Raw genomic sequence first — 19,826 nt, 5'->3', positions numbered from 1 at the left:
CTCTTTTTCTCCACTGGTTTTTGTTCTCTATATGCCCTAGATACAAGTCTTTTGTTGGATATAGACATAGCAAATATATTTTCCCACCATGTGGCTTTTCACTTTCTTAATGGTATCTCTTGATAAAAATAATTCTTAATTTTACTGAAGTCCAACTTAAAACTCTTCTTTTATGTTTAGTGCTGTGTCCTGTTTAAGAACTCTTTGCCACTTCAAAGTCATTAAAATATCTCCTACACTATTTTCTAGATGCTTTATTTTGGTGGGGGATTAGGTTATTTATTTTAATGGAGGTACTGGGAGTTGAACCCAAGACCTTATGCATGCTAAACACACATTCCACCTGAGATTTACCCTCCCCCAGATGCTTTGCTTTTTGTTTCAAATTTATTAGATTTATAATCTATCTAAAATTACTGTTCATGTATGGTACAGGGTTTAATTCAATACTGTTCCATTGGTCTATATGTCTAGCTTTAGGTAGTTATCACATAGACTTAATATTGTTTTATAATAAGTTCTTTAACATTGTTCTTTAATATCATCTTGGCTATTGTTGGCTCTTCAAGCTTCTCTATGTATTTAGAATCAGCTTGTCAAGTTCTACAAAAAAATAGTAACAACAATTAAGTTTTGGGGATTTTGATGTGCACATATAAATCTTTGAATCAGTTGAAGGGGAACTGACATCTTTAAAATGTTGAGCCCTCCAATCCATAAATTTGGATTACCTCCCCTATACTTATTTTTATCACTGCTGTTACAAATTATCACAAATTTTGCAGCTTAAAGCAACACAAACTTATTATTTTATGGTTCTGTAGGTCAAGTCAGGAACAGGTATCACTTGGCTAAAAATCAAGATGTCAGCAGGGCTGTATGCCCTTCTGTAAGTCAAAGGAAGAATATATTTCCTTGTCTTTTCCGCCTTCTAGTGTTCACCCACATTTCTTTACCCATGACCCTTCCTCTATCTTCAAAGCTAAGAGCTTTACAGCTTTCTAATCCTTCTTCCAAAGTCATATCTTTCTGACCACATCTGGGAAAGATTTTCAATTTTTAAGGACTCCTGTTGTTAGACTAGGCCCATGTAGATAATCCAGGCTAATCTCCCTGTCTCAGAGTCCTTAACCTGATACATCTGCAAAATACCCTTTGCCATGTAAAATAACATATTCACAGATTTCAGGATTAGAACATGGATATAGGTAGGGGTCAGTGTGGTGCACTATTCTGTTTATCAAACTGTTTAACATTTGATGGTTTCTGACAAACGTATAAGATAGAAGATCCTGATCATGTTTAGAATGCTTCCTCTGCAAAATATTGGGCACTGAGTTTATTTGAAAGGACTGAAAATAATATTACCATAGGAATGGTTTCCTAATTCTACTGACATTTACTTACTTTATACTTAAATACCCAAAATGGTCAGCCAGGAGTGGGATCTTGGCAAATAAAATAAAAGTATAATTCAAGCTTTTATCACTGAATTTATTAGCTAATTCTATTTTAGAAACAGACAGAAAATAAAACAATTTAGAGTAAGTCTGCTTACTTATATATTAAGTGAAAATAAAGTTTTAAAAGCATGTCTGAATATGGGATAAAGTGAGCATCATAAAAAGTAATGTTAATATTTAGTACCTGGAAATCTCAAACTCCCAATTCATAAACAAGTTCATACTGTATAGCACAGGGAACTATATCCAATACTGTTTTGTAGTAACTTATGGTGAAAAAGAGTATGAAAATGAATATATGTATGTTCATGTATGACTGAAGCATTGTGCTGCACACCAGAAATTGACACAACATTGAAAACTGACTACAAATATATATATATATATATATATTTGAAAGGACTGAAAGGACTATATATACCAAGAAAAAAATTAGATTGCTAACCAATAAAAAATCTGTCAGTAATATAATGCTAGAAACCCTGAGACACAAAAGAAAATTTCAGGCATACATCTGTTTATAGAGTCATAGAAAAAATAGTGCCTATGCAAGTCCCTGATAAGCATGAGAAAATAGGAAAGGCCATATAAAAGTTCAAAATGCTTTGCTATGTAAGAGCTACAAGATGACTCAGACACAAACTTAAGTGGTCAAAATATCTATATAATTAATGATAACTTAAAGTAATTGAGGGCATCATTTTAAATGAGATAAAAATAGTTGCTCAATTTTCATATTACTAAGCAAATCATTTCTGTTTATAGTAGGTTTATATTATTTTTATATGTATTTATATTTTATAAAGACATATCAACTTAGATCCTGGCAGATAACTGACAGTGGACCAACTGATTGATTTAAATGGGCATCACAGGCTTATCAGATTTCATATGATTTAAATATACATTAGTTATTAGCTGTCAGGAAGAGTTCAATTTTCATTTATTCTAACATAGCTGTGCCACAGGCAGGTTACTCTGTATTCACAATGAAGGATCATGATAGATATGAAGATATCAAGCCTTATTGATCTTCATAGGGGTGCTTTTATAAGAAAAGGAGAATAAAATAAGAAAAATCTAAAATACTAATTTTTTTATATTGTTCTAACAGTTATATCTTCTATTTTTTAACTGAGTTATAGTCCATTTACAATGTTGTGTCAATTTCTGGTGTACAGCACAATTTTTCAGTCCTTTATGAATATACGTATATTTGTTTTCATATTTTTGCACCATGAGCTACTACAAATTCTTGAATATATTTCCCTGTGCTATACAGTATAAGCTTGTTTATCTATTCTATATATACCTGTCAGTATTTACAAATCTTGAACTTCCAGTCTGTCCCTACTCACACCCCTCCCCCCTGTAAAATACTATTAAATCAACATATATTTTTGAAGAACTATGAAAAATGGGAAACTATAACTTCTTTCTTTAAGTTGGAGCAAAGAGAACTACTTTAACTGGGAAAATACTTAAAATCTGGCAAGTTTTATGATTTCATGTTCACCCCTGACAGCTTTTCTTTCCTCCTTTCTCCTTCAATCTTTATTGGACCTTCTAAAGAATTAAATTACAAAAAAGAAAAAAAGAAAGAAAGAAAGAAAATTAAGAAACAGCTCTGTATGTAAAATAACCTCCGAACTGGAAAGATGGTATACTTTGTGAAAAATTTACAGCTGCCAACTTATGATCTATGTCTCTGTCCACACTGCCTTACTTGTTAGGGAGGGTCTTAAAAAAAAAAGTAAAGAAAAATAGCAAATTATAATGGCTTTTACATTTTAAATTCTTTTCTATGTGTCTACAATCTGCTCTATCATGAGTTATTAAGATAAACTTTATCAGCTATACTCTACTTTCCTATCATGCACATTGTGACTCTGAGAAGCACGCACGCTCTAACTTACCATCTGCAGGTGGCGTACAGGTTAAAGCAGTTCTTTTGACAATATATGGTTTTGTAGTCTAGTTGTCTAACTACTACATAATGGAAAAGATGTAGAACTACTGGTACCACTGCCCTCGGTCTCTGTCATTTACCTTAAACATACCTGGAAAAGTAGATTCAAAAACTCATTGGCAAGAACATTTTTCACACTCCAGATCTGATATTCTTCTAGAGTTAAGATGGCCATTCTGAAAGAGAAACAATATTTAAGAATATCTTAAATCTTCATTTTCTTATATTATTTGAATTAAATTTGTTTTATTAAACTTTCAATGGTCATTTGTCTGAAAGAAAACTAATGATTTAATGTAGATGCTATGTATTCATCTGAAAGTAGGCCAGCAAGAATAAGTTCAAAAGTAACCAAACTCTGAAGTAGTCAGTCATAATGTGGGCAATTTATCACCAAAAATCTTCCTCCAGTAAGACCTGGGAAATAACTCACAGTATCTTCTGGTTCAAGGTGAAGTTTACTAACAGAACCCACAAAAGGTTCTGGGTAGAGAAAAAGGACTGTTTACTAACTTTGAAAGCATTTTTCCAAACTCTTTGGATTATGCCCTTTGACCTAACAATTTTCTAAGATCTTTAAAACATCTGGCAATATTATTAGACTGCTTAAGAGATTTAAAAGAACTAAATATATATAATAAATGAGTATCTATATTAACATTTCCTCAAAATAAAATGTAACATTACGTTCACAAGTTGAGTAAAGCAGTATTTTTTTTTTTTGGTGTCAAAGTGTACCAAAAATTACATTTATATACAGCAGACAATATTTCTTGGCAGGCAAAAATATAACCAAATGCTTCTTACTTCATGTTTTGAACAATCACCTTAACAATCCTAGATGAATAATAATGTTCTTAGCTTTTATTACTTAATTATATTTTATTATCTAATGATTTATTATTTAATGATATTTAATAATATTTATTATTAATGATATTCATGTATTCATTCAATATATAATACCATTTATTATGAGAAAAGATTTTAAAGCACTGTGATGGTAATTATTGGCTTTCATGATGCAACTTCCATTGAAGTATATTAACACCAACATAATGTTACAAAATAATGGGTAATATTGTCACCGTCTAGTCACCAGTGAATATGGGTAACAGGTTTGTTTGAAAGGTACAAAATCTATTATAAATTTTTACCATTTCATTACTATGATTACACGGAGATGGAGCAGCTAAATGATCTTTTTTTTTAATGTTCAAAAGTACAGCCATAAGAAGAAACTCGGTCGTATATAAAAATAGACAGCAATGATAACCTCCATACTTATCAAACACCCAGAAGAAAGGCGATGGAAATTGTATCTCTACAGAAGGTATTTCCTAATAGAAACTTTCCTGTGTTTCTGTTTTCATATATACCAAATAGAAATGGCTACCTTAGTTTTGGGCAGAAAAGTAAATGAAGACGGTTATCTGAATTGCCAAACAAAGATCAAGCCCTGAGAAATTCATTTCTATTATTTATTTCTATTGAGTGTCAGTTAATAAGACTATGATGATTTCTTCTGGATTTGTGATTGAAAAAAATGTTACTTATTTTTCTAAGCCTGTGTAAGGCCACTATGGTCTACATCCTACCATCTGGAACTTGGTACATGTCAACATTTGAATAGAAAGGGTCAAATTAACTCATATGTGTCTCACATATATGGATTATCTTCAGTTTCACAGGGATACATAGACATTAAGGCAAACCTATTATAATATCTTTAAAATGTTGTGAAACTAAAAAAATTCAAGGCTTTATTCTTTGTAAAGTACATGCTTGTTTCTGCTATTATACACTTATTCTGGCTGCTACTAAAGAACTTAGGACAGACCCTCACCAATATTATTGAAAAAAAATTTAAAAACTATATACACCACCCAGATTGAGATGAAAAATAATTTCCATCATCCCAGATATCCTATGGTCCTTCTCAGTTAAATCACCCATCTCCAAAATCACTATTGTAACACTTATTAACATTAGTTCTGTCTCTGTTCTAGAACTTCATATAAATTAAATTGTACAATGTGTTCTTTTATTCTGTGGCTTCTTTTGCTCAATATAAGTTTTGTCTTACCATAATGTATTAAACTGTAAGAAGTAAAGATTATAAACTACAGATGGCAAGGGCTGTCTCTACTTAATTTTTACAAAATGCCTAGCTTATGAAATATAATGTTTTTATGTAAATAACACTTAATGCAGTTGTTTAAAGGTCGAACGGGCTTTCCTTAGGGACAACTTGGAGTTATTGTAACCACAAGTCCAAATAAGCATTTAGCAGGGATGATGCAGAAGAGATTCAAGTATGTATATGTAAGGTTTTATACCAATTCAGAATATAATGTATTTTTAGAAAAGAATAAGTTAGTCTCTGCTAGACTCACCTTTGTGGTGTCATGTGCATTCTATGTGTCTTCTACAATGTTGGATAGATCCACAAGTAATTCCTTTAAAACCAGAAACCCAAATCAGTAGTTAGGAAAGAGAAGGTATCATTTTTATTAGACAGTAGCTGAAGTATAAAATATTTTTTCGGTCAGGTTTGTTTTTTTTTAATTCCAGAAATAGCTTGCTTGTTTGCCTTAAAAATTTATGACAATTTTCCAGTGGTTTCATTTATTTTTTTACATAATACATTCAGTTTATTAAATTTTCTAAGGCAAATTCTCTTCCCAATTTTGCATCTTTGGCTATGAATATTTTGAGTAGCATAATATAGAACCTAGAAGTAGTAAGAAATCTTTTTCTCAACCTCTTTTAAAAAATTCTTCACTCTATGTTCCTGTTGGAAGTTTACATGCAAGATGTATACAATCAGACTTTACCAGGGTATCATCGGTGCAGTTGTCCTTCCAGACCTCTGTGCAACCACGTGTCTCTCAGTTCAACCCTACAGAGAACTCCATCACCATCAACATCAAATACCTTGAAGCAAACTAAAGAAAAGAAACTCTTATGGAGGAAAATTACTTTTATATTCTGAAGTATAATACATTTTATTACAACCTGCCCTAGTGAAATTACTTAGTTCCTCAAACAACTACATTCTGGATTAAGTTCTTATTTGGAGGAGATTGTGTCATTAAAGTCCTTTGAACTTGTAGGAATTCCTGTACACTTCACAAGTCTCTCTCCTTATATCATTAGCCAGCTTAGAGAACTCTATCCTTCATCTAAATCTAAAGTTAAATTTCTTGCAAACTGAAAAAGAAGGGCCAAGTTACTATACAATATCTCACAGATTTTGAGAAGGTAATTCAAGCTTTTAAATTAATTTCTAATATTTATAACTGATCACTTCAGAGTTGATTCTTACAATGCTGAAAATATTCCATCTACATTAAGAATCAACAAAAAGCTGGTACAGTCAGCTCCCCGTATCCATTGGTTCTGCATTCACAGGTATAAACAATATATCAAAAAAAAAATATATATATATATATATAAATTTTCCCAGAAAGTTCTCAAAAGCAAAACTTGAATTTGCTATGCACTGACAACTATTCACATATCATTTACATTGTATTTACAAATAATTACATTGTATTAGGTACTAAAAGTAATCTAGATATGATTTAAAGTATATAAGAGGATGTGCATAGATTATATGCAAATACTATGCCATTTTACATAAGGACATGAGCATCCATGGACTTGGTATCTGAGGGGGTCTCAGAACCAATCCTCAGCAGATAATGAGAGATGACTGTATAAAGATTTTGCCTCTCCAATGTAATTAATGTGCACCCAATATTTTTGCCTAAGAACAATTTCAAATCTTCAATGAAGTTTATATACAACAAGCTAAAAATCCAAAATATCAGCACTTTGCTAATTAACATCAATATCAGCAAAATTGCTAGTTAGTCTAGTTGGTTAACTTCCACTAGTCCACTGGCAAAAAAATAAATTTAAAAAAAAATTAAGACAACAATTAACCTCAATTGAGAAACAAAGACTTCAGCCTCTTTAATACCAGAACTTTAATGTGAACAAATAATCTATCACAAAGCCAGGTTAGAGTAAAGATATACTATCAGGGAAGATAAAAGAAATCTAAATTTTTAAGATTAAATAATTATCTACTTCACACACCCATGTAATAATTATGCTATTAAGTTAACTGAGTGCATCACAGTACAACATTACTAAAGAATATTGAACTATTAAGTATCATATCCAAAATATGCAGTATTTGTGAAGCTGTATTTTAGAAAGATGCAGAGATAATGACCCTAGTGAATATGTAAGAATTAGGTTCCAATTAAATGTAAACTGCTGCATTTTCCTAAACAAATATGGTTAAGATTTAGGAATGTAATATGCTTATAAATTATGCCATAATATTTGATAGGTTTAAAAGATAAATTTAGTATTTAATAAACTTGTTTTATCATAAATTTAATTTTGCTAATAAAATATCAATATACACAGTGATAGAAAATAAGTTGGAATTCAAGTTAAGCAAGACAAATTTTCTATATAGACTACCAGAAAATATTTTCTATATGCTTAACATTTTCAAACACATCATGACTGATGTAGTTCATTTATCATGAATTGTACATTTATCTGGAAAATCAACCATTATTAATAACAAAGATCTTAAATTACTCCACAGTAAAAAAGAATAGATGATTGAACCTTTACACTGACCTCAGTAAAACCTCAGCAAGAGATTGCTATTTGCCAAAGGGATGAAAATTCAAGCCTTAATCAGATGATTTTTTACATGAATGGATGCTAATTTTTTTCTCTGTATAGCTTCCAAATTTTGTGATGTTTAACACACTTACATTTCTGTCTTTCAGCCAGAGGTCCTCTGCAACAAGCTGATAGCCCACAGGATATCTCCTTAATATCTATGTGGCTGTCATGATTTTCACCAAAAGCATTAAATAAACCTGTAAAATAGGAACACAGACAGAATAAATCACATCCAACAAACTTCCTGTTAATAATGACATGCCTATGAAAGGAGGCATGACTCGCATAAACTGATTTAGTTTTTAAAAGTTAGCAGTAGTTTCCACTGTCTTAGGAAGTTTTTTTTTTTTCCCCCTGGCATAATTATAACCAAAATTTAACTTTCTAGAAGAAAATACTCTCATTTAGTGTTTGGTTTTGTCTGCATACCTGTCTCTATCTTATATTAATTCCAAAAGTCAAAAGTGATTGTAGAATGTAAAAAATAAAAATGTATTTAAAAAATTTAACTGGAAAAATGTCAGAGACCACAATTATCCTAATTTGGAAAGACTAAGAAGTAAAAGGAAAAAAGAAGAAGAAAAGTTGAACTCTATCAAAGATATACTGTATTGTTATTAATGAGCTTCATACAGCTCCTTCATGAAGCAAGAAAACTAACACACTATATTATAAGAGACAGAAATTCTGTACTGCAGTCTTCATTGTACCACTTAATCTGTATAACTAAATATATTAAATTTCAGAAATAAAGGGCAATTTATAATCTAATCCTGTGGTTTTTAAACTTTTCATAAAAAATAAATGGAATCATTTTACTTTCAAATGAAATGATTTCTCAATCTCTAATTATAAAAAGGTAAAAACATAACTGCACTGCTGAAGTGGAAACCCTGTCTGTTCTATGTTTCCCTAACAAATAAATATTTCTAAAACACACTAGAAATCTGAAGAATACAGACTGTCTATTTCAAGAATCTAATTATGTGCCCTCAAAGAGCAGAAAATTGAAGCTAGGAAGTAGTTAAATGACTTGCTAAAAGTAAGAAATTTTTTTTAAAAAGGTCTGAATCAGAAGAAGAACCCAAGCTTTCAGATTTCAAATACAGTTTTTGTGATTATCACCCACAACTGCTCCTTGTAAACATCATTTAATATATATAATATGTATATATATATATATATATATATATATACATATATATATTTATATACAGTAGTGAAAAGTTTAGAGCTAAGTGGGGACCTTAGAGATGGTCTAGTGGTTTCTTAATTTTTTAAGGGTGGGGGAAGGATACAGCAGTAGAACCTTCTTCTATATAAAAGAAATACAATAGACACTCCTCAGCTGTGGAAGAGGTGGGGTCATGTGTGGAAGCTAGAGCTTTGCCTATTCAGTGTCCACCACCCTGACCCTGCACCAGATGCTGAGGCACCACACTGGAGCACACTTTCATAATGATTGTCTTGGTCAAACTGATTTTATATATGAGAATATTCAAGTGCAGAAAGGTAAACCGACTTACACAAGGCTCCAAAGGTGGAACAAGGCTCACGTGTTTAGCAAAGAACATTTGCAGAAAATAGAAGGATTCCCACCTTCACTCAGAGATGGACGAATTGGTGGTGAAGCCAATGGGCCAAATGTCTCTAAATCAAATCATCCAGTTTGGGATTGAGCCCTCAGCAACCAATAGCATTTCTCCAGATGAATGATGTCTGATTCTTCCACTGACAATCAAATCAAACAAGATTATAAAATCTCACTCTTCTCTTCTGGACAATTAATTAGTTCATCCTGATAATGTAACTTCTAAATATACATTTTAATTTCCCAGTTAAACTGTTAAAAAACTACCTAAAACAAAAACTCTGAAAGACAAATATATTGTATCTAAAGTGGCATGAAAATTAAATTCAAATTAACGTAAAAGAGGCTTTAGAATGGGAAAAAATTTCCAACTTCCCATTAAGCAGACTGTTTAATTCCAAAATGTAAAATAATAAACTAAGATACTTATTTTTTGCTTCCCACACTTTTATCTGTATACCCTTTGGTGATTTTAATCCCTATCTTGGATTTGAAAATTCTTGATCATAGTCTCTCCAGGCTACACAGGTAACACACTAATAGCAGAAAATATGTTTGATTTATCCTGTCACTATGGTAACCACTTACACATTTAATACTTATTAAATAAATGTACAAAGGGGATAGACCTAAGCTTCTCCTTCTTGGCCCTAAAATTCTTATTACCCCTCCTATAAAGGCAGGAGCCTCCTCTGTAGGACAGAGAGTAAATCTATCTCCTGAAAAGGATTCCCCAACAAGGGCTGTCTTTTCAGCGTGCTTTTAGATGTTTTTATGGGACATTTCAATAAAAGGATCAAGGACCTAAGCTTCCCAGTATGGTGAGAGTTGTGATGGGCATGGGAGGATGCTCACTTGGGAGGATGAGATGTTAAAGACACTAACAGTGAAAAGGACAGGGCAAGATGAAGGGCGATTTGGAAACAGGACCACAGAGATGTGACATCTACTTCCCACTGTCATCTAAGTGATACCTACTTGAAAGAAATATTTCTACAGTTAAATTCTTTAATGGGGGGTTATTTAAATGAAGCACACATATAATCAATGAGTAGATCACATAATTTTTAGAGATTCAGAGTGCAGTAGCATTTTCAGGGTACTTTTTACATCAATAACTAGTATTTATAAATTCCTGTGTGCTAAATAAGTATGTGGAATTATTTCCATTTTGCTTTTAGACTTACTACAGCTTAACGTATTCACTGCACTGATACAGAGTAATTTTTCTAACGAATAAAAATGATAATTTAATTTCACCATCACCAGATTTATGAACATTTAGGCCTATGTGTCAGGCCCCATTTCTTACCAGCTTTTTCACCAACACCTTACATTGAGGTTATATTGCATTACCCAGAGGTCAGGAAATGTTCTTTCACACATCCACATCTTTATTAGGTCCTGTGTCCTCTGAGGAGAAACATTCTCCCCACTTTCACATCCTTCCATTTTAAAGCCTAACCACTAATCCTTCTCTAAACACCTTCTAGTGCTTTCCAACCTCACCAGCTACTCCAGGATTTTAACTTCTCTCTTCTGCAACTGTCCTCCACTGTATATAGTATCCAATATTCAAGTGAAGTATGAGTCCTCATTTACAGGTCTGTGGCCTCTCTAGATTACAAAGTATTTGGATTCAGTAACCTTGTCCTTTTATCACTGTTGCTGCTAGAGTTCCTTTCATAGGACCTGATACATAGTAACCACACAATAAATACTTCCTGAATGAATGAATGAATAGCCAAGGCAATCTTCACAGCCAAGGCTTCCCCAACCCAGCTCAGTATTCTTTCTGTTATATCAAAGAGACACTGCCCCATGAAACAATAGACCCTGCACATTTTAACAAATGTATACAATTATTAGGAACTATTATTAGAACAGAGACTATCACTACTGTTCTCATAGTTATGTCACATAAGTAGTGTATTAAAGCTCGTTCTGATTTCTTGTTTATACAAATCAGCTATGTCTGTCACCAGTTTAAATATTAGTAATTTAGAAAACAAAAGTTATTGATTTATCTACTCATCAGAAATCATTACGACAGATCTATTTACATACCTCTATTGTCAGTTTATATACCAACTGGAAAAGAAGGGGTGTACAGTCAACTCTGAGAGTATAATTGCCTGCAAAATAAATAAGAGAGAATTTTAATACCTCCAAATGGACTACAAACCTGTATTTAATTCTAACTTTATTTTCTAATTATAAACAATATATAACAGATTTCAAATTGAAGGCATCATTCCTGGAGAATTAAAAATAGGGTGGACCTTACAAATAATCATATTCAGTGAAGTATGTCAGACAGAGAAAGGCAAATATCACATTCTATCACTTATATGTGGAATGTAAACAAACAAAAAAATGATACAAATGAACTTATTTACAAACCAGAAATAGACTCATGACATAGAAAAGAAACTATGGTTACCCAAGGGGAAAGGGGGAAGGGAAGAGATATGATAGGAGTTCAGGATTAACAGATATACACTATTATATATGAAACAGATAACCAACAAGGACCTACTGTATAGTATAGGGAATTATATTCAGTATCTTATAATAACCTATAATGGAAAAGAATCTAAAAACAATGTATATGTATATGTATATGTATATGTATATGTATATGTATATGTATATAACTGAGTAACTTTGCTGTACACCTGAAACTAATATTACAAATCAAATGTACTTCAGTAAAAAGAAATGAATAAAATTTTAGAATAGATAGATTGGTAGGGAGATAAATAGACAGACAGGCAGACAGTGTGGCTAAAACTAAAACACAAGGTGGAAATAACTCTTCAGGAGCCAGAGAGGCTGCAGCACACACTCAGGATAGGAGACTGCAGAGGCGGACTCTGCTGCTAAGGCTGCAGCTCCTGCAGTAACAGTAAGGGTCATTGCTCATTATGGCAGCAGTACCTAGGGGTCTTTGGCAAAGGAAGTGGTAAGGCCATAATGTTCATGTTTTTATTCATTCATTCAATTCAATATCAAGACTTTAGACTAGAGCATGTCAGTAACTAACATGTGTCCTGTGATACTTACCTAGAAATAACCATAATACGATGAAAGCCTAAAGATGCACATGCCACATGTCAGGGTCAAAAGGAAGTCTGTAGTGGGTGCTTATTTCAGAGTTGTTCCTATACATACAGGAACTATTCCTGTATGAAATATCTTAGCCCAACTTTTAAAAATAGCTCCACAGGAAGAATGTCAAAAGTACTAAAGTTTTAAGTAGTAATCCAAGATAGGCAAATGGTAAGTAGACTAAAGAAATTAGGATCAATAGCTTAGTTATGAATCATATTGATTCAATTAATCATAATAATGTTCTCTCTGGTAAAATGGAGAAATGGAAGTATTATTGAGGCATCTCATAGAAAGAGGATAATCCTAGTTTATGAGTTGGAGTTGATAGACTTAAATACTGGTATACTATTTAATGACAATCTGAAATAAAATTTACCTTCTGTGTATGAGTCTGCATTGATATATGCAACCTCTCTCTCCTGGAGTGTTTTCACATTCTCCTGTAGTTGAAGCAAAGCAGTCACTTAACTCACAGCGTTTACAATTGTGGAAATACAAGCAAAACAAATTAATTCAGTAAAAGAGTGGTTTGCAGATACCATTATAAATCAAACACCTATGCTTTTGACCATAATTTTAAGAAAATGCTATTAACTGGTTGATAATATTAATGCAATTAAAACAAGAAAGAAAAATATTAGTGATGCTGTAGCCACTGTTCATAGCAACAGCAGGGAGACCCAGAGGAAAACTGCCCCTGATCCCCTGCACCACAATATGAAGGGGGAAGGCTCGGAGATGCTCAGCCTCACCCTGGATCTACTGGAAGAGGACTGCTCAAAGTAAGGCCTGGAAATCTGTATTTTTAAAAGGTGTCCCTGGCAATCCTTACAGACATTAAAGTATGAGATCCCTTGATGTTGGAGATCCAAGTAACTTTACCATATTAAAAGTGAGGAAGTTGGAAATTTGATTTATCAAGAATTTTTTGAAAGAGAAGATATTGATGAAAAAGAAAAATATAGGAGTGGAGGATAGAGAAAAAAACTAGAGGGAGAGAAGAGTGGCTATTAGGACAAAGACAAGACATTTCTCACACATACATGCACACACGCACACACATTCTAGAAAAATACAGCAGAAGAAGACTAATGCCATCACACACATGGGAATATGCAGAGAGAACTCTTTTCTTCTCTCTGTTTCTCTCTCTCTCTCTAGCTTGCTACCTTATAAAAGCAGTTACAGTAAAAAACATTTAAAGCTGTGAGTGATCATCCCACAAATGAGAATTCTCACCTCTGCACTTGACCACATGGGATAGATAACAGCTGATTCTGCGGCAGAGTTTCCATTATGACAGAGCAACAGTAGAAATAAAAAAGATTCCTTAACTATATGTAAAGGTAAATGTGCTGCCGAATATGATCAAGAAGCTAGTAGAAAATGGGAAACAATATTCAAATTGTCTTTTAACTCACATGAATTTAAATTAATGCAAGGCATATTATCTTGTATCTTGGATTTATTTTATCTGTATTTTAAGCTGCTTAAATTATAAAAAGACACATGTATTTCTATATACATGTATTCACAAGAAATTACATATTTCTAAAAGTAAATGACCTTAATGAATAAGATCTGATTCATCTAAATAAGTGTATTATGAAATGCATGTTCATAACACCAACATAATAATAAGACTTTGCCATATAAATGGAATCAAATGTGATACAAGTAACTGTGATTTTATTCCCATACTTATTTGATTCATATTATTATTTTAAAGTATGCAGAAATGAGTCAGAAGGAAAGCATTTTAAAAACCATTCACAATAATAAGAAAGATATGACATTCTTTAAATCAATTCTATAAAGTTTGGACTCATAAATGATGAACAAAACAGAGGATAGTCACAGGAAAGTGCTTTTTGGTGCACCTGCCTTTAAAAAAATACACAAGCCTACCTTGAACATGTAAGAACTTAGAGTTACTGGACAGAGAGCCTAAGGGAAGAAGATGAAAGAAGGGGGTCTATGAGAGACACTTTAAAATAAAGCATTAAGAGCCAGTGACAAATGAAAATTAATCATAATTGAATTAAAAATAAATCCTTGAAATTCTAGAGTAATTCAATTTACAAAATCATTGTATTACACTTCCCAACCAGGCACTTTTGTAAATGGTAAAATATACCTATGGTTACAATTTAGTGTGGAATCCATAAAGGAGAGACTATAATCAGAGTATAGTCATCTAAAAAGAGCATGTTTTTTTCCTGGATAGAAGAAATCCAAGGAAACTGTAAAAACTTGAAAATTAATGCCAAGGATCTAAATCAGATTTTCAATAGGCTAATTCACTTGTCAGAAGCAGCTTCCTAGGTTTGACTATTTTCTGAGCTTACAGATTTTACTTACTTATCACAAAACAAATATAAATAGAAACTAAAATATTTTAAAAATAATGAAAAAATTGGATTGTGCTTAGTAATTAAGAGGTTGTTCTGTTTTGCCAAACTGATGTAAAAGCAAAAACAAACTCTATTTCTTAAATTTTCTTGTTTTTATCCAAATTAAAACAGTATCAGGTAATGGAACACACCTGTGATTACCCTGAGATACATGTTGACCAAGAAGATATGTTTACTGACTTACTTACCTCAGTCCATTTGTGGAACCCAGAAGTCCAAATTTTTCTGCATCCCAGCTGGCAAAAATGGCAGTTCTTCTCAGTCTCCAGCTTGAAATCATTGTTAGCATACATGGTTAGGTACATCTGCCTAAAAACAAAGGAAAATTCACTGAAGTCACTTTCTGTCATCACTTGCCATGGAAACATTATTTACCTCTACTAATCAGTTTTCCAAAATTCTGGACAACTTCTTATAAATCAGCAGTTCCACTGGTTAGGTCAATACCTCCAAATACCCAGAAGTCCTGATGATCTCCCAGAATAACACATCTGTCTGGAAAGGAAGGCATTCAAAAGAATGACAACTTAGAATGTATTATAAAGAGCAGTAATTTATGTTTTTAAATTAAACTTCCTCCTGCTTGAGTTTCCTCCATAGAAAACCATCAAGGTAGTGTCTCCTTTTAGAATTTACCTTTTTTCCCCCACATTTAATTATATCACATCAACCAGGAAAAAAATATTAAGAGTTGATTAAGATTTACCTTCTCTTACTCCTGTAATCTTTGTAAAAACAAAATGTTTTAAGCATTTCAAAAAATTCACCAACTCACCAAGTTTCACAGATCCTCAGGTAGTTCTGATTACATCGTAAATGCTTGTGACTTTCTTGATGTTATGAACATGCATTTTAACCTTCCTAGAATTTCACAAAGGGAACAAATTACTTCACATAGAGCATTATGTCTAACAGGTTCCTTCCAATGTTTTATTATAAGTCTCAGAAGTACAGAAAACTGTTTAATAGGATGATAAATTCCCATATGCCCACCACCTAAATTCAATCATTGTTAATACTGTTGAACTATTTGCAAGCAAGTTGCACAAATCATGACAGTTGTCTCCTATGTATTTAAGGAATGCACCTTATGGTGAAATCAAATAAAAAAATCAGTATTTTATATTTTTCCTCCCTCATAGCTCTATTGTTGGTATTTATTTAAACTCCAAAATTATTACTCAACATGAAAAAGAATCTTGTTCTTAGCAATTTTTTTTTAAAAAAATGTGTATTTGTCCATTTAGAGCTCAAATCAATTAAGGAATATAAGCCCCAGGTGCTTTTTTTTGATATTTTGACCAGGGAAAATTTCTGTTTCTGACTTTTCTCTTAAACTGTTACTGAAGCTACATGTTCTGTTTTCCTTGTGTCTGTATGTATCTGTTTATAAATCACATTTTTCATTGTGTACCTCTAGAGGGTATTAATACATGAGATAATAAAGTCTCCTATGTTAAAAGAACTCTGTTCTAATTGAGTTAAATAAACACTTTTTTAAAATTCTTATAAAATAAAACTGAGCTTCTAATACCTTAAGAGTTCTGAAATTTTAAAACAAGCTTCTTACAGAACTTATAAAATACTTGCAGAATCCAAATTCACATTGCTAAGGCAAATCATTAATCAACAAGGCTCATTCAACCATTTTAGTTTAATAAAAAACAGCTATCTCCTCTCTGATTCATCAGTGTGAAGTTTCCCTTTCCCTCTACATTTCAAGCCAGTCAAACTAAAGTTCTGATCATGCCATGCTCTTTCCCAGCCCTGCACAAGCTGTCCTCTGCAGCTGGCGTTTACTGCCTGTCTTGATTCCGTGGAAATCTTACTGTTTGTGTAAAATTAAGCTCAATGAGCACATGTTCTGTGGTTATGCCTCCTTAATACCAGGGCTGTCTGGGGTTAGTAACAGTAACGACTATGATGGTAAGCGCACGGGGCCATGTAGCAGTTACGCGTTCACCACTGTGACCACATAACCCACCCCCACAGAAGTGACCGGTGAACTTCGCTCCTTTCCCCCTTCTCTCCTACTCCTTCCCTTAAGTTAACCTAGTATTTTGCATGTACAGTGTTTTGACAGTTATCTGAAACACTGCTTTAAACCGTCAGTTGAAAAGGGAAGACAAAATGTTACACCTGGCCCGGAGGAGGAGAGGGGTGGGGAGTGGCTCAGAGGAAGCCAGACGGGACGCGCGGCCTCCGATCACAACACAGCCCTGTTCCTTCCCAAGTTTCGCAGCCGGGAAAGCAGAGGCGTGGGGCCCGGACCGCTTCGGGGCCTTCGTGGGAGGCCGAGGGAGGGACGGAGACCCGCGCAGGGTTGGGGAGGGGCCCGCAGGGACTCACCGTCTATGCAGCAGCTCCTGACCCACAGCTGGGCGGGCGGCGGTGGCTGTTGAGGCTGCGGTGCCGGCTGAAGGGGCTGAAGCGGTGGCGGCTGCGGTGCCGGGTGAGGGGGCTGGGGGTTCGGCGGCTGCGGTGCCGGCTGGGGGGTCCGAGGCGGCGGCGGCTGCGTTGCTGGCTGAGGGGGCTGGGCGGGCGGCGGTGGCGGTTGAGGCGGCGGTGCCGGCTGAAGGGGCTGAGTCGGCGGCGGCGGCGGCGGCGGCTGGAAGGACTTGAGGGACTCGAAGGCCTTCGCCAGCTTTACCAGGGTCACCATGGCGGCCTCCCGCCACGCGGGGTCAGCCCCCGGAGTCGCCGGGCCGACCGGCGGCTCCGGTCAGCAGCGGTGGCAGTGAACGGAGCTCGGGGCCGCCAGCAGTTGCGGACCCCAAGCGCGCGGCCATCTTGGAACCGTCCCGACAGTCCCCGCGGCCCTGCGTCCTGCCACGCTCGGCCGGTGGGGCGGGGCCGGGCCGCGGGATTGACAGCCAGAGGCAGCGGCCTCCGCCAATGGCTGCCTCGCTCGCCCCTTGGGCTCAAAGAGCCGCCACGGCTCTTGGAGTCACTGCGTTCTTCCCGGCGAGGGGCGGGGGGGGGTACTGCACGGAGATCGGGAGGGCGGTTCGGGGGCGGGGTTGCAGGACACGGCGAGGAGGGTGGGGAGGGCGGATGACTTGTGATTGAGGGTCTCTCTCGGCGAGGGGCGTCCCCGGATGACGCATAGCATGTGGCAGGGAGGCCGGGCAGTGGGCTGGGAGCCCGAGACCCCCGCGGGGCGCTTGCCCACCCCGCGGCGCGGGCGGAGGGCCGGCTTGTGGGACAGCCTGCTATAATATGCTGACTGTTACATATTTGGCCTTACCCTTGTTAGTAGCCTCAAATCACTCCTTGTTCACCTTCAGGATCATTACCATAGATATACTTCTGACAATCCTCCTACTTAACTATGTTCCCTCATGCTACAGGGGTATACACATGCTATCCTCACTGTTAGAAATAATCTTTTACACGTCAATCCCTACTCCCCTCAAGAGATTTGCCTATCTAATTCCAATCACTCTCAGTGCTCAGCTAATTTGTGAATTCATAAAGCCCATTACATTAACATGATTCCTTAACACCATGTAATTCTCCTTTATCACAATTATTAAAGTATACTTTATAATAACATAAAAACTCTTCCATGCATAAAAGTTGATATTCAACAATTAATTTCACTGTATAAAGTTGTAAGTACATATACTGTATATTATGAAAAATGTTAAGGAATTACATACTATAGTTAAATTCATTCATATTTTTTATAGAAGTATGGAAATATTTATTCCAAGTTGGATCATCACTATATGTGTGTGTGTATATATGTATATATCTTTCATCCTTCATTCACATTATAAATTCTGATAAAATATTGCCAACAATTAACTTTTATACCAAGGAAGGAAAGAAGGAAAGAGGAAGGAAGGAAGGAAAGAAGGAAATGGAGGGATTTTAGAACTCTTGAGATTGAGATATATTAGATAAAAACTCAGATCTGTACATTTGTATATGATAATTATTTTCCTGAAATTATATAAAAACGCATAAAGAAAACTGAAAGCTAAATATAAAATTATTTACAACCCAAATTTGAGGTTAATTTATATCTTCAATTGATATGCATTTTTTTAAATTTAATACTACACTGTTCCATTGCTATAATCAAATTCATAAACAGAAAACTATATATGATATATAATCCTCTCACCATTTATAACACCTCTGAAAGCATTTTTGAAGTAGAATATTTTATATTTAAAGTTTTTGTCATTAGAAAGGCTTTGAATATTTTAACACTATTAGATTTAATTTACTTCATCATATTATTTTTTCCAATACATGAGAAATAATATCTTATATGGTTTTGATTCATTCTTTAAGTAGTTTGTTAATATTGTGTAATAAGTGAATTCATGGAATATTGTTATAGAGTTAGACATCTTTATTTGAAGATGTCATCTTTTGTAGTATAATAATAAGGCCATTATTGTAGGAATGGGAAGGAGTTAGACATTGCTTTAGTAAAATCATCACTCTAACGGGCATATTGGCAATAGCAGCATGTGGTTAAGATCATGTCAAATTTTTGTAAATCTTTAACAAATTCCGAAATCACTCTGGTTGCTTGCAAA

The 19,826-nt window shown here is 34.6% G+C and overlaps 1 protein-coding gene across 3 annotated transcripts; it reads right to left on the bottom strand.

Moving 5' to 3' along the window:
- Window positions 1-369: 369 nt before the first annotated feature.
- LOC140693468 (N-acetylated-alpha-linked acidic dipeptidase 2-like) lies at window positions 370-18,196 on the bottom strand. 3 transcript variants are annotated; one of them, XM_072957315.1, is made up of 13 exons: window positions 17,620-17,749; window positions 16,046-16,131; window positions 15,718-15,765; window positions 15,459-15,579; window positions 14,765-14,803; window positions 13,233-13,296; window positions 11,810-11,877; window positions 9,751-9,882; window positions 8,241-8,348; window positions 6,270-6,380; window positions 5,829-5,891; window positions 3,524-3,608; window positions 370-603 (listed from the first exon to the last, which is right to left on the bottom strand). In XM_072957315.1, the coding sequence occupies exons 3-8, from the start codon at window positions 15,759-15,761 to the stop codon at window positions 9,835-9,837; spliced, it is 384 nt and encodes a 127-aa protein (XP_072813416.1). In that variant the 5' UTR covers window positions 15,762-15,765; window positions 16,046-16,131; window positions 17,620-17,749; the 3' UTR covers window positions 370-603; window positions 3,524-3,608; window positions 5,829-5,891; window positions 6,270-6,380; window positions 8,241-8,348; window positions 9,751-9,834. The 3 variants fall into 3 exon arrangements, 2 of the variants coding, with proteins under 2 accessions (XP_072813416.1, XP_072813417.1); XM_072957316.1 differs by lacking the exons at window positions 14,765-14,803; window positions 15,718-15,765 and having other exon boundaries at window positions 17,620-18,196; XR_012069219.1 differs by lacking the exons at window positions 14,765-14,803; window positions 15,459-15,579; window positions 15,718-15,765; window positions 16,046-16,131; window positions 17,620-17,749 and adding an exon at window positions 14,096-14,148.
- Between the last annotated feature and the right edge of the window lie 1,630 nt (window positions 18,197-19,826).

The sequence above is a fragment of the Vicugna pacos genome, unplaced genomic scaffold (assembly GCF_048564905.1).
Source record: "Vicugna pacos unplaced genomic scaffold, VicPac4 scaffold_19, whole genome shotgun sequence".
In the NCBI taxonomy this organism is placed as follows: domain Eukaryota; kingdom Metazoa; phylum Chordata; class Mammalia; order Artiodactyla; family Camelidae; genus Vicugna; species Vicugna pacos.
This window is presented reverse-complemented; position numbering and strand designations above follow the sequence as displayed.

Excerpts from the sequence above, each read along its gene's own strand:
- LOC140693468 (XM_072957315.1), bottom strand. The coding sequence starts at position 15,761 with ATGTGTTATTCTGGGAGATCATCAGGACTTCTGGGTATTTGGAG. Across the intron at positions 11,878-13,232 it reads TGCAGACTCATACACAGAAG|GCAATTATACTCTCAGAGTT; the intron begins GTAAATTTTATT and ends TTTATTTTGCAG. Across the intron at positions 9,883-11,809 it reads TATATAAACTGACAATAGAG|TGGAAGAATCAGACATCATT; the intron begins GTATGTAAATAG and ends TTTGATTGTCAG.